Consider the following 15158-nt stretch of genomic DNA (forward strand, 5'->3'; position numbering starts at 1 on the left):
GCCCGGGCGCGGCGCAGCGGCGGCGGCAGCGGCAGGGGGGGGGCCCCGCCCCCCCGCCCCCCCTGGCCCCCGCGGCGGCGGCGGCGAGCGGCGATCCCCGGTCCGGCCGCGTCCCGCAGGCTGCTGCGTGCGCCCCGCGCCGCATGCACCGACCCACCCCCGCCCGGGCCGCTGCGCGCCGCAAGAGCTCTTTTCCAGCTCCCTCCTCCTTCCTCCTCCTGCCGAAACGCCAACCCCGCGCCGCGGATCAGCGAGGCAGCGCCGCCGCCCCGGCAGCCCTCCCGCGGGTCGCAGGCGCGGAGCCGGCCGCCCGGCGCTGGCCGCAGCGCTGCGCCGCTCTCTGCCCCCGCCGGCCTCCCCCGCGGCGCTGGGGCTGGGGCTGGCCCCGTCCCCGGCGGCTCTAGCGCTCCGCCCGGCGCCCCCCGCCTGCCGCCCCCGGCCCCTCGGCTCTCCCTGCGCGGAGGGGACGCGTGCCAGCAGATAACATCACGGCCGCGCAGGGAGAGGGAAATTTATACGATCTCCCCGCCCCACGTGCTCGCCTCGCTGCGAAGTGACGTGGAGGGGCTGCGGGAGCGGAGGGCTCCGCGCCGCCGCCCGGCTATTTATTCCCCTCCGCAGCCCGGCCGCCGTGCCTGCCGCTGCCGAGGTGCCTCGCCCCGGGGCGAGGAGAGGCGAGGCAGCCCGGAGCCGAGAAGAAAAAGCAAGTCCTGCCAGGCTTTCATATTATTTTATTTATTTTTTAAATAAAGGCTTCAGTCCTTCTTGCACCTATTATTAAAGTAATTGGGCCAAATACCACTCTGGCTTTAGAGGAAGAATAACACGCCTCTTGGACACCACTCAGATGCGTTCCTATTATTCAAGGTTGCTGCTGTTAAGGCTCTGCCCGCTGCACCGTCACAGAACGCTCTCCGCACTGCCCCTCGCTTTCACTTCCAAGTGTGTTTTGGGCAACTCTCATTGCTCCCCGGGCAGCTTGGTAATCGGTACTACTGCCTAAGTAGAGAGAGCGAGAGATGAGGAGGATTTGCTCCTTCTCCGAGGTCTCCTCTCCTGTCAAAAGCGTGCAAATACATCCTCATCTGCACTTGACAGAATCTCTCAAGCCCCAAATGCTTTGGCTATTCCAGTAATTCATTTTTTCTGCTGCCTCTTTTGGCCACAACAAACATCACAGGCTCCCTCCATACCCTTCTCTGCCCTAGGGAAATCACTCTACAGTCTACTAGGCATCCCTCAACTTAATGCCATAAAGCTTTTCCTTTACAGTCCATTTATCACCCCTGTACATTAACTTTATAAAGTGATCAAGTAGCCTTTTTCTTTACTCTCACCCATTTTAGCCTTATATTCCCTTCTGAATTAAGTTGTCACTGGTTTAACTTGCCAGAATTTCCAATTACACCCTCCTAGGTAGGTCAAGGCTATTTCTGAAGAAACTCTACATTATTTCCAGAGATGAAAAAACATGGAGAAGAGGGGCCACAGATGTTCTAAAGAACAGCTCGGCCATTGCTGGCCATATTATGGGTAAACACACATAAGAGAAGTTAGATAGGATGACTGGGACCTATCTGAAAGCCTAACAAGAATCATGTAAGACCTAAACCAGCCAAACAACACCAAAGACTTCCTCCAGCTGACCACATCTCAGGAACCATCTTCTTTCTGCAAAATGTTCGAATGTTTTCTGAAGCCGGTTAATGGCAGTCCCCAAATTAAATGCGAATTTTTCCTTGCCAGTGAGGAAAAGCGCTTCCTCCGAGCAGCTGTGGCTGTGTGCTGGGGTGATGGAGGCACCCAGCAGCATGGAGCTGCCACATACTGTTTGCCTTGGCAGGGCTCTGCTGCAGGGAAACCTTGCACCAACATGGCCAGCTAACCTCGTATTGCTGTGGATACCAGCAATGATGAGATTCTCCGAGAGATGAGGGAGCTAAGAAAATATATTTTTGAAAAGGTATGTGTACACACACAGACTCTGAAAGTAAACTTACTTTTCATTCTTTAACAGTGTGTGGGTATGTACATACACAGCCAGGACTGCAGTCTCCCGATGCAAGAGTTAATGGTGCTTTCCACTTAAATCCATGAATTCCTGCAAGGCCAGATTAAACGTCTCTGCCACAACATCACACTTTTACTGCTGTACATGTCAATGTCCTGCTCCTACTGACCTCAAAAACACAGCTGCAGTGTCAGGAATGGCAATGTTTCCAAAATTACTCAAATAAACAAGCAAGCTCAACATGTAGACTCAGCTGGTTTCACTTCTGCAACACACCTGTACAAAACCAAGGGGACAGTTCCTCGAGCTGTTACATCTCACAGCTCTGCTGCTAACCAGCTGAGGAATCAGCTCCGTTACACAAGGTACCTCAACCGCAAATACTTCCAAAGAAACGGGTTATTAAATTATTTCCTCCAAAAGCTACAGCTGAAACCATGGAGAAATTCCTTATACAGCAACTATGGCCCTGTAACACTTTGCTGCTGTAAATGTGCTGCCTGCCACTCACCCCGAGGGCTTCAGAGCAGCAAGTGGGACAGTCCTCGATACCCTCCTTCTGCAGGGAACCTCCCAGCATCTCTCAGGATACCTCTGCAGATACAGCCCTACCAGCTGGCAAAGTGTTTTGATTCTTTATTAGTGGTGAAAAAAAAATTAAAAAAACCCACCAACCCAAGAAAAAAACCACACCGACCCAAACTTTGCAGTGTCTTTCACAAATCCTGGAGCCTTAGGGATGAGATACTGAAGGCCATCAACCCCACGTGCTCAGTGCCCGTCTGGCCAGGCTACCTGTGCAGCTGGAAGGAGGTCTAAGCTCCAGAGGAGCCCTCCATGTAAGCCACCAGAGATCCAGCCAGGGTGACAGCAAACCAGTTCGACTGGATTTTGAAAGTTGCTGAGATTCCTTCAGATTTGTCAGTGATTCCTCGGTGTCTTTTAGACCAGCTAGGAAAAAAAGAGAATTAAGATAAATCTTGGGTTTCTTCTCATTTGACACAAACCCTTTTCTTCTCTTCTGACCTCTTCAGTGTGACACAGGGTGTCAGGCTTACCCAGGTGCATGTCTCCATTTTGCCTCACCACTGCAACAAAGCTTGATTCCCTAAAACTTTCTGATGTCACCATGGTGATGTTTTTGCCAGGCACAACTTCCCAGGCATAGCAGCATTCTCCATTTCAAAAGCCCCAGCCACTTGAGCTAAATCCCCAGCAGCTGCAGAAGCCCACCACACATGCCTGAGCTGCTCCAGTTTGCTCCAGGAAGGGACATCTACCTGCTAGCCATATCATTCAAATACACACCCACATTCATAAACATCGACTTTCCATTATGTAATCTAAATGGAAAATATCTGGAATGTATACATCGTGATACACCTATCTTATTTCTAAAATCTCTCCCCTGCACATTTAAGGGCTTTTTTGCCACAGCAGTTCTTTAACTATACTCAAACAGGTGCCATTTCTACCTTGCTAAAGTGAACAACAACAGAAGAGGCAATGAAAACTTGTCAGAAATGACAGAGCCAAACTGTGGGCACTCTATAAAGCTGGATAAAGCATAGTATCATCAGAATCCAGTTATAACATGATCTTCTGCCTAGGTAATCCAGCTTCAAAACTCTGCTGTTAATTTTCAGAACTGATACATCTGTCAAAGTGATCCCAATTGTGGCTTTGTATTTTAGCCTGAAAAGCTTTTTAGTTTTGATTCATTCTGAAATAGTTTTTATTTGATGACTACCTGTTTCTTTCAAACGCTGCTGGGATTATCAGACACTGAAGTTTAACTCAGCTTATACTTATCTCTTCTTTGTGCTTCTATGAAACGGCCTTGTCCTCTGGGGCTGCTGTCAGTGGAAGCTTTGTAAGTCAAAAAGTAGGAATGGGCCCTTAGCGTGCACATAGGGAAAGAACAGAAGTTATCTGTTTTGGAGCTTTTAATTCAATACAATACTGTCTTTTTACATATTTTTTTTTTTTAATAAACAGTAACTGTTTATTAGAAAAACAGAGACACCTGGAAAGTTACTTCACTAAACGTAAAGGTTTCGTGTTTCCTATTAACTTAAAAATTACGTGGTCAGGATTTTACAATTTGTGGTTTCTTTTTAGATTGTTTTGGTTATACGCAAATGTGCTGTGCAAAATACAAAGGCAATAATCTTTCTAAAACTGCTGACGACCAGGTCATTAAGTAAGGTGGCTGGCCAGATTTCATAAACTAAAGAACATTGTTGGAAGAGGAATAACTTTTAAAAGTTAAGAGGTGACTTTTGTAAATTCTCACACTGATGACGAGCGTAGGATGATTGCACAATTAATTCTTTGTGACACGCAGAGAAATCTGCAGTCGTAATTGTGGTTGTGTAGAATCTCAGTTATTCTGATGCAGGCTGCTAAGGAAAAAATTTTTGAATTCTCCTTTTTATAAAAATACATGTATAAAGGTTCAGCTCGTAGAGCCAAGGTGGCACCTAATAAAGGTGAGGCAAAGAGGAGATGACAAATAATGGAAAGTTGTAATATATACTATAATAAAACCTTAGATTTTACTGTTTATTATCCTTAGTGAAGTAGAAGTCCATACCTCTGTGCTGCACATTTCATTAGTGTGTGCAGTAACGCCTGGATGAATTTGAGAGCAAACCCTGCTGACCTTACTAATACAAGCAGCCCCACTGCCCCAGGATTGCATTTCACACAACCACAGCCCATTCCTGCAACACTCATGTTCCAGAAGATAAAGGCTACTTTATAGAACATGCTGTTCGACACGCAAGACTGCCATCCATATATACATATACATATGTAACTACTTGTCAGCTTGCAAATCAAAGGTTTCTGATATATATATATATAGAGAGAAAAAAAACTTATCTGTATGAACCAGATCTTATTTTGTATATATATATATATATGAACGAATACAAAATATGTAACAGGAGTAAGAACTTTTTTATATATATTTATACATACACACAATTTTTGCATATTTATAAATATATATATTTATACACATATCTATAAAAAAAAGTTCCTGTTCACACAAATAGATTCAATAACTTCAGTGAAAACAGTCACAAGTCAACAAGATCTGATTCAAAAAGCTATCACCTCTGTGATCTTATGGAATGGTATTCTCTTTGCCATCCAGTGAGAACACAAGCTGTAATGTCCAAACAGTGATGTACAGTTTGTGTGTTTAAAACTACACCTTAATAAATGACATCTAGAATGCAATTACCCCCAAAACCCCACAACCACCCCACCTCCCAAAAAAACCCCAAAAAACCAAAACCCCAAAACAACACTGGAACTTTAGCCAGGACATCTCAAGCCAGAATGACTAAAATCTGAAGGAAAAGGCAATGTTCAGGAGATGCTGAGATATTACAGTTGTCCCTTAGAATAACTCTCCCCTCCCCCCACCAAAAAAAAAAGTCTTCTGAATAAGAGTAAAAAGGGAACAGAAAGGAACATCACCATTAGTCTGTATTTCAGTGCTAAATTATTATTCACATTTTACATGGCTTGGATTTTACAACTCATAAAATGGTTTCTAGGTAGTACAGTTGCAGCCTCTCTCTAAAGAGCACAGCCAGACATTAGGGGGACTAGGGAAGGAATGTAATGATCAATGGTGTAAACTCCTTATCCTAAAAACATACATGTTCTTTAAAGGCTGCACATATCAGTGCTGCATCCAAAGAGGTTTCTGCTTCCAACATCCAACTTGCACCTTTGAATCAGTTAAGACTCAAGTCTTCATAAAAACTTTGTGTATGCCAGAGAAGTTCTCCCATGGTTACACCTCCCAGAGTTTGATCCCCTCCTGTGCTTTCCCAAATCTGCTTGTCAGCCCTGAGGATGCCACACTAATCTTCTCTACATCATCCAGTTTTAGTCTATGTACCACCAAAAAAAAGGCCTTCCTTAATCCTAGCACCTGTGGTTTTAATCACCACAGGAAATCCTGTTTCCACTAAAGTCAGTAAGACTTAAATATGAACAGAGGAAAACTCACCAACTAAAAATAAAAGTAATTTTAAAAAGACAGAGAAATATAAGCACGGTGGTTTATACACCAGGGGGTCTTGACATCTACTTATAGCAAGCACGACAAAGTAAAGACAGTAGGGTAAAAGTCACCCCTTTAATCCCAAGGTTTGAACTCATGACCTGCATCTCTTTGTCAGTATTACAGCTGTTGCCTTCTATTTCTGAACTGCTCAGTGATGATTTGGGTTATACCTCATTAACTAACACACAAATGATACCTGTAAATATTGTCTTCCTAAGAGCATCTACTGGAGTTTATTCAACAAATTAAAATCATGTAACTCAAGTTAGAATGTGCACCCAGATCGCACTACTGAAGTTTTTAAGAAAATTACGTATTATAGCAAGATTAATTGGCAGCAACTTAAAAAATGGGTTAGCGAGTAATGCAATATTTTAAGTCATATTCTGCAGCTACAAAAACCAAGTAGCTCTGAGTCTGGCATCCTGACTTCTTCACAAGCTGCCTCTGCAGTCTGCGCAGATGAAAAGCTCTAAGCTAACACAACTTCAGAAATGTTTTTTTCCTAATGGTTTTTAAGCAACACAAGTTCAAAATTATCCTAGAAAGTTTACAGAAAGCAATGCACTGTTTCACATTACCTCATGAAAAAAAACAAATCCACAACCAAACCAAACCTCATGCAATACCAAGCTTTTGTGCTGCACTGACCAAATTAGTGCAGAGGTTTTTGTGTTGCCTCTCAGCCTTACACATTTTTAAACGCATTTTCCGTGCCTGGCTACTGATGTCAGTGAAAGCAGTATTCCTGAATGACTGATCAGACTACATCCTTCCATCTAGATGTTTTGAGCTTGGTGACTCCGTCTAGAATTAGAACAGAAAGATCCATTTCTGTGTTAGTAGTAATTTTGATACTTATCTACATTTTAGAGCTGGATCTTGAACAGGCTACCTATATAGAGTGGCAAAGATGTTCAGTATCTGCTTCTAGTGAATCAATGATCTTTTAGACAGGATTCTCCCCTAGTTTTCAGCTGGGCCCTGTGGATCCAGCACGCTACAGTATTTACACAGTTGCTCAGCTTTCCCATCAACAGGGCTTCCAAGCCCTGTATCCAGACAGATACTCTGTGCTTTCCTGATTCATGCCAGCCAGAGGCACTAGTTTGGGTCCAGGCTGCCGGAGGAAGCTCAAGAGCAGCTCCACCTGCACATCTGCCAGCCCCACCCTAGAGCTGAACATGGTTCCCTGTTTGGCTGTACACCACACAAAGAATTTGTGCACCATCCCTCTTTGAAACTAACAGCACATGTGATCCCCCCCACAAAGAGGGTGGTTTGCATTGGGACTGTGCTCAGTGAAGTGTTCTCCAGCAGGAGGACCACCTGAGAGCACCTACCCTACCGTTCAAGGCAGGCTGTGGGTTAAGGTCAAAGATCCTTATAAGCGTAAGGAAGATGAAACAAATTGTGTTTTTCCACAAATTTAAGAGTCCTACGTTTTCTAGAAAAATATGTTGAGCAAACAAGATTTAGGAACAACAGATAGCAAAATGGGAGAACTATCTTCATTAAACATACCAAAGTCCAATCTGTACTTTGGACATTAACTTCTAAACTTCCCCATCATGGCTATAGACTGACAGCTGAAATGCCTCCTGTCAAAAATTCAGGTGTTTTGAACATCCGCCTTATTAACAGTAAAATCAGAGTGTAAAAATGCCTACATATTGGCTGAAAATGCAGATGTCAAACCCAGTATTGTCTCACATAAAGGACCCAAGTTCACAAATCCATCACTCCAGTCTTCTGAAATTAAAATTAATTAATTCATGACAAGGCAGATAGTTCAGCTATGTGCTTCAACAGGAACTGAAGTGAATTAGAATCAAAGACAACGGTTTGTCTCTGAGCAGCATAATACTGACATTATAGAAAGATACACAGGTATCACATTTCCCTTCTTGAACTATCTTTTTCACATAAAATGTATTTCACTTCTTCTTTAATTCTAGGCAATGACACCAAAACTTAAAAGAACACTCCAGTAATTTTTTTAAAGAAGGCAAAAGATAGCAGATGGAGAGAACAGCAGTGGCACTGGCAATCCTGATCTGAGCTGCTGGTTCCACTGGTACATGAGAAAGGTGTTCAACATCTTGCAAGGCCTGACTAGCCCCTTTGCTAACACAATCCACTTGAATGAATACCAATATATCATCCTCTGAGGCTGGATTTGTTTGACCAATATTCATACTGGAAGTGTATTTATACTCGCATCTAATACATTGCTTTGGCTGAGTAATGCATTGAGGATCATGTCTGAAGGTTCTGAAAATGGTCCATAGTCTTTTCTGTTATCATGAAGAGACACTCACTTGAGACTTTCATGAAGTCTTTTCGTAATAACAAGTATTTCTTTCATAAGCATGTAACACATTTCAGCAGGTACTGTCAAGTATTTCACTCCTCTAAAAAACAACCATATACACTATTGTTACCTGTTGTACTACTACATTATTGCAGCTGTGCAATATGAACCTTAAGCTCTTTTGAAACTCACTGGGATTGTAGGTGAAGGTGCAGAGGCACACAATGGTGGAAAGGCTAACAGTGTGTGTTTGACTGCCCTTCGCCTCTAAGGAGCCCTGCAACGTGGTGACTGTACAGTTGTTATGGGCAGGTATGTCAAAGCCTCAATTACCAAAAGCTCAGGTACTCAGCCCTCTAGTAACAGTTTTCATTCAGCTGCCTGACTTCAGGCACCCTTCCCAAAATGGACGCAGACCAGTTCTTGTCCCTGGACATAGGGTACCTTAAGTAAAAGGCTGCTTCATTTCCCACAGAATTTGCAATTTATGGATCGCTTAAAACCCAGAGAAAATCCTCTTGAGATAAACTGTACACAACCTTGAAGTCAATACAAAATCCACATAATCAAGAAATCTTTTCACTATCGTTTTGCTCGTATCAAGCAACACTTGTATGTCTTTCTGTTCTGAACAAGAATGAGAATGTCCTCTGTTATCAGGATAGAAAAAACAAAGTCCAAAGCAACAGTGATTGAATAACCATGGGCATTCAGTCACAATCTCCAAGATTATATTCATAATGCACTTTATAAAGGGCTCATAAGTGGCTAGTAGAATCTTTAAGTACTTCAATATTCAAACAGGCTTTAAAACTATGGCAATAACCGTTTCTAGATTATGCATGAAGTTTCTGATATGTGTAACCACTTTATCTTTTAATGAACTATTTCTATTAATTATTCAGCTACTTCTGAGAACACTATAAGAAATCTTAGTGATATCAAAACTTCAATGCAAGTCTGATCGAGGTTAGCAGTTTACAATTAACACATTTACTGAAAACAGAGTTAAGAAACACTAAGAAGATGTAAAATAATGCTCCAGAAGTTCATGCACTGGCATGAGAGAATGGGCTATTAAATCAACTGAGGCACTGTGAAGAAATAATGCTTTTTATGAGTATTCCTAAAATCACCTTCCAAAGTGCCTCTGGGAAGACACTTGTGCTCATGAATTCACATTCGAAAGCCTGATGAAAGTGCCCTAGTTCATTTAACAATTTGGTATCCAACAGGTTAAACACATGGATTTAAACAAAAATAAATCATTTCAAGGGATGAAGCACTGCACAAACACAAGCATCTTTGGTGTTGAAGCTATTCAGTTTGACTGGAATTTAATTTTAAACATACCCCTTAAGACAGAAAAGCAATTGAAAAGATGCATTTGAAAACAAAATGTTTTGTCTATGCAGTATCAGCCACCGCTATCAGTCTGAAAAAGAATGATTAAGGAAAAGCCTTTATCTGCTAGATCACTTATGGAGGTGAAACATTTGAAGCCTTACATACCGCAAGAGGTTAGAAGCCACTGCTTTAGAACAGCAGTAAATGAAATCTGCAGTCTTCCACCATCTGTTAACTAAAAACTTGTCCAGTCTCCAGTGTCTGTCACTGAAGTTTCAGACTCCCAATCTAACATCTTATTTAGCATAAGGACCCTATCTGTGTAACAAGATCCTGATTCTTCACTACCTCAAGCTTTCTCCTGGCCCTCTCACTCCTTACCTCAGCAAGTCTTGAAGAAATCATTGAGCAATTCTCAGGGGTTGGAAGTGAACAACACTGACAACTGCTCTGTGTGTATATTAACTATGCCAGGACTCATTTCATAAGAATGAGAAGTTTGTCATTTTAAGTTGCGCGGAGTATTTTGTGCCAGATGACTTCTGCCTTCCTCCCTAGAGACAGCCACTGAGCCAGCACTGAACAGATGCAGCTGTATAGACCACCTTCTTCTGGAAGCATCAGATAATCAAAACACTTTTATGGCCTCCAAACAATCAATTTCTCTCTTTAAAACAAATCACACACACACAAAACATTATCTTCACCAGGAAGCAGCTTCCAGCTCTTTTGTTCTGCTCAACTTGTGAACCCAGGAGAACCTTACTCACAGCTGCAGAAGCAGGAGCTCTTCCCTCCATGTTTTAGCAGGGAAGATGCTGTGGTGCAGCAGCATCAGGCAAAACAAGGATATTCCATCACCACTCCCAAAGTGTTTCCCTAACAGGAGGCTGAAGAAAAGCACGGAGAATATAGTTATTTTTTTCCATAGGCCAACTCATGCTTTCCTTGCTGAAAAAAGTTAACACAATTGACGTGAATTGTGCTGGGGGGGAACAGGGGACAAGAGACATGGGGAAGAGCTGACCCTGTGCCTTCTCCTGTTAAACAAAGCTGCTGCTTTGCATGCAATCCATAGAATATTAAACTCTGCATACTCTGGAATTGGCTTGAAGCCTAATAAACTGGAACCACCCCATCCTTATTGGCTTTATATAGATAGGTACAGAAATATACAAAGTTGAGATGATTCATGCTCTCTGGAATGAAGGGCAGCGGCACAGCTTTGCTTAAGCAGAGATATTCATGGGAGCAGGAAAAACAGACCAAGCACTCTGGCTGCTGGGAAAAGCTGCTGAAGGTTGTTCTTGGTAGCTATGGAAGAGGAAGAGCATTACTGAAAAAGGGGGTAGGGCAGCTGATCCCACAGCTGAGAGAGGAGACTGGAAGGTGTCTGGGTCAAACAAAGTTTAGATCTTTTGAACTGCTACTCAATAAAAACAAAACTTGTGAAAGAAAATAGCCAACAAATGCCTAAAATCAAAATACGTAGTTAACAATTTTAGTTATTCTAGGAGCTTCTCTGCATCTGGCACAACCAAAGGACAAGGCACAGTACAAAATTTAAATAACTACTCAATATACATAAAAATATAAGTATTATGCTTCTTAAAAGGCGAGAAATGCTCTCTACATATGTGAAATGGAAGCTCAAAATATTTTTAGCAATATTGATATGCTCCACTTTTTTCTTTAACACGAGTCACTTCAGTGCTTTAATCAAAACATTACTCCAAAAATGCACAAATAAACAACCAAGCATTCTGAAAGTATGTGGAAAGTATTCCGAAATTTTTAATAATCATCTCGGGATGTCATAGTTCCTAAGAAAAACTTAAATTATTTTCCAAAAGTCTCTTTGAGAGAGACAGGGGATATGAAACTAGAGAGCAACTGTAGATTTAAGGGTGCTGATATAATTTTTTCTCACAAAGTTACTGAACTCTGCAGAAAGAAAGCAACGACAGATTAGAATATTATGCTGCTTCAGAGACTCAAAATCCATTGTGGCATATTTTTGTATTGCACTAATGAGATGGTAACTCTCACTGAACAGCTATACAGATGTCGAGCCTTCAGAAGCCGGGATAACCATATGTCAAACTTCTGTGGTTTTGCCACTTGATATTTTGAGTGTATGCCTTCGTTTGTGATAATAAATATCAGGCCACAAACTAATGTCTCCTCAGATATCTAATATGTTTAACACTCAAAACAGCTTGAAAATCTAAACATTTCTGCTGTTAGCTTTGAGTTCTCCTCAAAGAATTATGCTACAATATATACCAGATGAATAGGCGAGGGATAACACAATGATTGCCAGTTGTTGGGATGGGTTTCTCTACCATTTTGTGTCTATATTTTTTATCCTGCAGTACACACAAAGTTCAAACACCCTCTCCCTTCTCAATGTCTTCATTAGGAAAATCTAAATCCACTGTCCTATTGCACATTTCCATGCTGAAGGCTAAAAGTTTCAAAGTTGCTCCTAATGGTATCCTGTGTATAAACAGGTACAAAGAAAGGTTTGTACATAAGGCATCTGCAGAAATGGACAGAACAGTACTATGTATTTTAAGTATCAATTAATAGGCCCCAAGGCATTTGCTTCACACAGCAAATGGGGAAATGTGATAGCAAAGTTAAACAAACGACACAGCATCAGACAGCCAGTCTGGAACAGTGAAGGCAGCAGAATTCATCCCCAGCCTCTCATTTATAACACCTTAGTCACAACACAATTCCTTCTGTATGCATATGCTTACACAGAATATATTCTTATTATATATGTTAGCTTCTACACCCTCACAACCAAACAACGAATGAGGAGAAACTGCTGTAGCTTAAAGCCAGTTGTGTTACCCTGACAGATGTCTTCCAAATTTCTTCTCGTTTGACCCTTTACAGACCTGAGGAATTAGCATTAGGGCTGACTAAACCCATAGGATGTATCTCAAAGGTCCATCTCCTTACTGAAAAAGAACTGCAAATGAAGAAACAGGAACACAATTTCATAGAGTATAGTTAGAAAAGCCCTCCCTCCCCCATGAAACCAATAGCAATGACTGTCCTTTCCTCTCCTACCAGACTCTTGGCTTAAACAACTTCAGACTTACAATGGAAAAAACACATATATATAAATTATATATATAAACCCCAATCAGTAGGGTCAAGTCTCTCTTTTTACAATTATGTCTCCAGAGTTGTCTCCAATCAAACTAATGCTCCAAGACCAGAACTATCACATTAATGGTTACTTTTCTTTATTATCTACAGAACCTTTCCTGGCCAAAGTAGTAAAGACTCTATAGGAGTCCGATAACTTTACAAGGTGACGGCATTTCTGTGTTTATTGTAAGCCATTTCTATTGCAAATTGCAACAACTTTTTGAAGTGCAACACTGATTTGGAAATGCAGGCATGCTAATACATCAATTGCCATGACTAATGTATAAACTTTTAATGACCTTGGCAAAATCTTTCCTTCATTGGGCAAGTGCCACTATTTTGACTGTACAAAATGTTTTGGAAATATGTTGAAAATTATACTTGTTTTGGAAAATATTTCAGGATTTCAGTATAGCAAATGGAGCTATATTAAATAAAAGTTTGACATGGAGGAGAAAACACTCCAAGGTTGTGTAAGTCTTCTTTTTTTTTTTAAAAAGAGGTATCCTCCAAGTGTTGTACATTCACAGAATGCTGACTTTTTATCCAAACAAAGTTAAGAAGATAAGACATTATCTTGAATTGTTTTCAGTTTCATTCAGTCACTGTCATCTTCTTGTTTCAGACCACCTCCTTGTTCAGCATCACCCTCTCCATCGCTTTCCTTGTCCCAGTCCTTCATAGATGCTCCCATCATGAAGTCATCACGCAGTATATTCCACTCTGGCCCCTCTTCAGACTTCACTTCACCCTGAATGTTTGAGGGGAGAAGAGGGAACAGGGGAACATGAGATGAACGTGAAAGGCAGTAAAAGATGGAAGCTCTTCAGGCAATCAAAATAACACCTCCTACAGTTTGCACTGGCAGACCTACCAAGGGCTAGCTCTTTATGCAAATAGTACACAGAAACATGCAGGACAACCATAAATGACTTGATGCTAAAAAGCAAACTTCTTATAACCAACCAATAAAAGAAATATGGAAACAAAACAATTATTCCTCGTGGATGAAACAGTCAACCCTGGGCATGGCTTCCTTTATTAAAATCTTTCTTGGCAATCAGAATGGATTTATGATATCATTTTTTAACCCCCAGGTGCTGCTTCATTAGAACACTTCTTGGCACATTTCTAAAACATAAATATGGATTTAATAAAGGCTTAACCCCCCCCAATTTAATATTTAACATATTCTGTGATATGTGAACCAAATCCCCTTTATGTGGATTATTACCTCACTACCTGGGCTTGTCATATTGTACAAAGCTGCCTCTAAAAGAAACGAAGTTGATCTACGCTTAGCAAGCCAACAACACTTTACTCCAAGTTTCCTACCTCTTGAAAGTGAATAAACTGAGGCCCACTACATGGACTGGTGAATAATAAAGAAAAGTGATAGGAGTGTAGTTTCAGGTCAGCACTGAAAACAGTGCTTGGTTGCAGTTCTTTGAAGTGACAGATCACATTTGGGCAGTGCAACAGCCCCATCCTGTGGCAACAGTTTTAAAGAACAGCTTGAAGCTATTCCTACATCTTTACTTGAAGGAAAATACTAAAAGCTGTTACGTGTACTGAAGAAGGATTTATTTCAGTGGTTTACACCTTAGTAGCAAAATACTTCCAAGGAACAACATGGTTCAGTGTCCAGCAGGCAAGCAAAAAATTGTCCTACCAAAGTGGAATTAGGGACACTGAAAACACCAGTTTTGCAGGGTCTTTGAAACACAGTTAACACTGGCGTCGCAGGTGTGCTTTCCCCACTCCCCTGCTCAAGAGGATGGACATCAGCTGACTCGCTCTAGTTTAAGTGACTAGCACCTCCTGATACCCTACAGTGGATGGGGTCACCTGTTGCAGCATCCTCTGCAGACAAAAACTTGCCTACTAGATGCAAAACCTGCAGTAATCACTGCAGACATTTGTTCATGCCTCTTTTTTGTCATGTATCTAGGAATGTGATATTTAGAACCACTGCATATTGAATCCTATGTTTGTGCAGTCTTTGGGAAAGAGCAGCATATGGAATTTAATAGCAGGAGAAAGGAGAAATAAAAAAATGTAAATCTAACACATCACATCACACCAACAAAAGTTATCTGAGTGCAAAAAGTCCGACAAACAAGGTATGTATTTTTAATAGGTAATCAAAGCAGAAATGCCAAATGTGATTTCTCCTACAGTTCTTTTTGAAACATTACACTCACAAAAACAGGGTAACAAGTCTTAAC

General features: G+C 41.6%; 1 protein-coding gene across 1 annotated transcript in view; it reads right to left on the bottom strand.

Annotated features, from left to right (window-relative positions):
* Nucleotides 1-5494: 5494 nt before the first annotated feature.
* The window catches only part of RRP15 (ribosomal RNA processing 15 homolog), a 30119-nt gene continuing 20455 nt past the window's right edge, over nt 5495-15158 (bottom strand). The window contains exon 5 of the mRNA XM_017812860.1: nt 5495-13681. Coding sequence (XP_017668349.1) covers nt 13529-13681 — 153 coding nt within the window. The 3' untranslated portion in view covers nt 5495-13528. The remainder of the gene's footprint in view (nt 13682-15158) is intronic.

This window comes from Lepidothrix coronata, unplaced genomic scaffold, assembly GCF_001604755.1.
Source record: "Lepidothrix coronata isolate B3197 unplaced genomic scaffold, Lepidothrix_coronata-1.0 Scaffold38, whole genome shotgun sequence".
In the NCBI taxonomy this organism is placed as follows: Eukaryota; Metazoa; Chordata; class Aves; order Passeriformes; family Pipridae; genus Lepidothrix; species Lepidothrix coronata.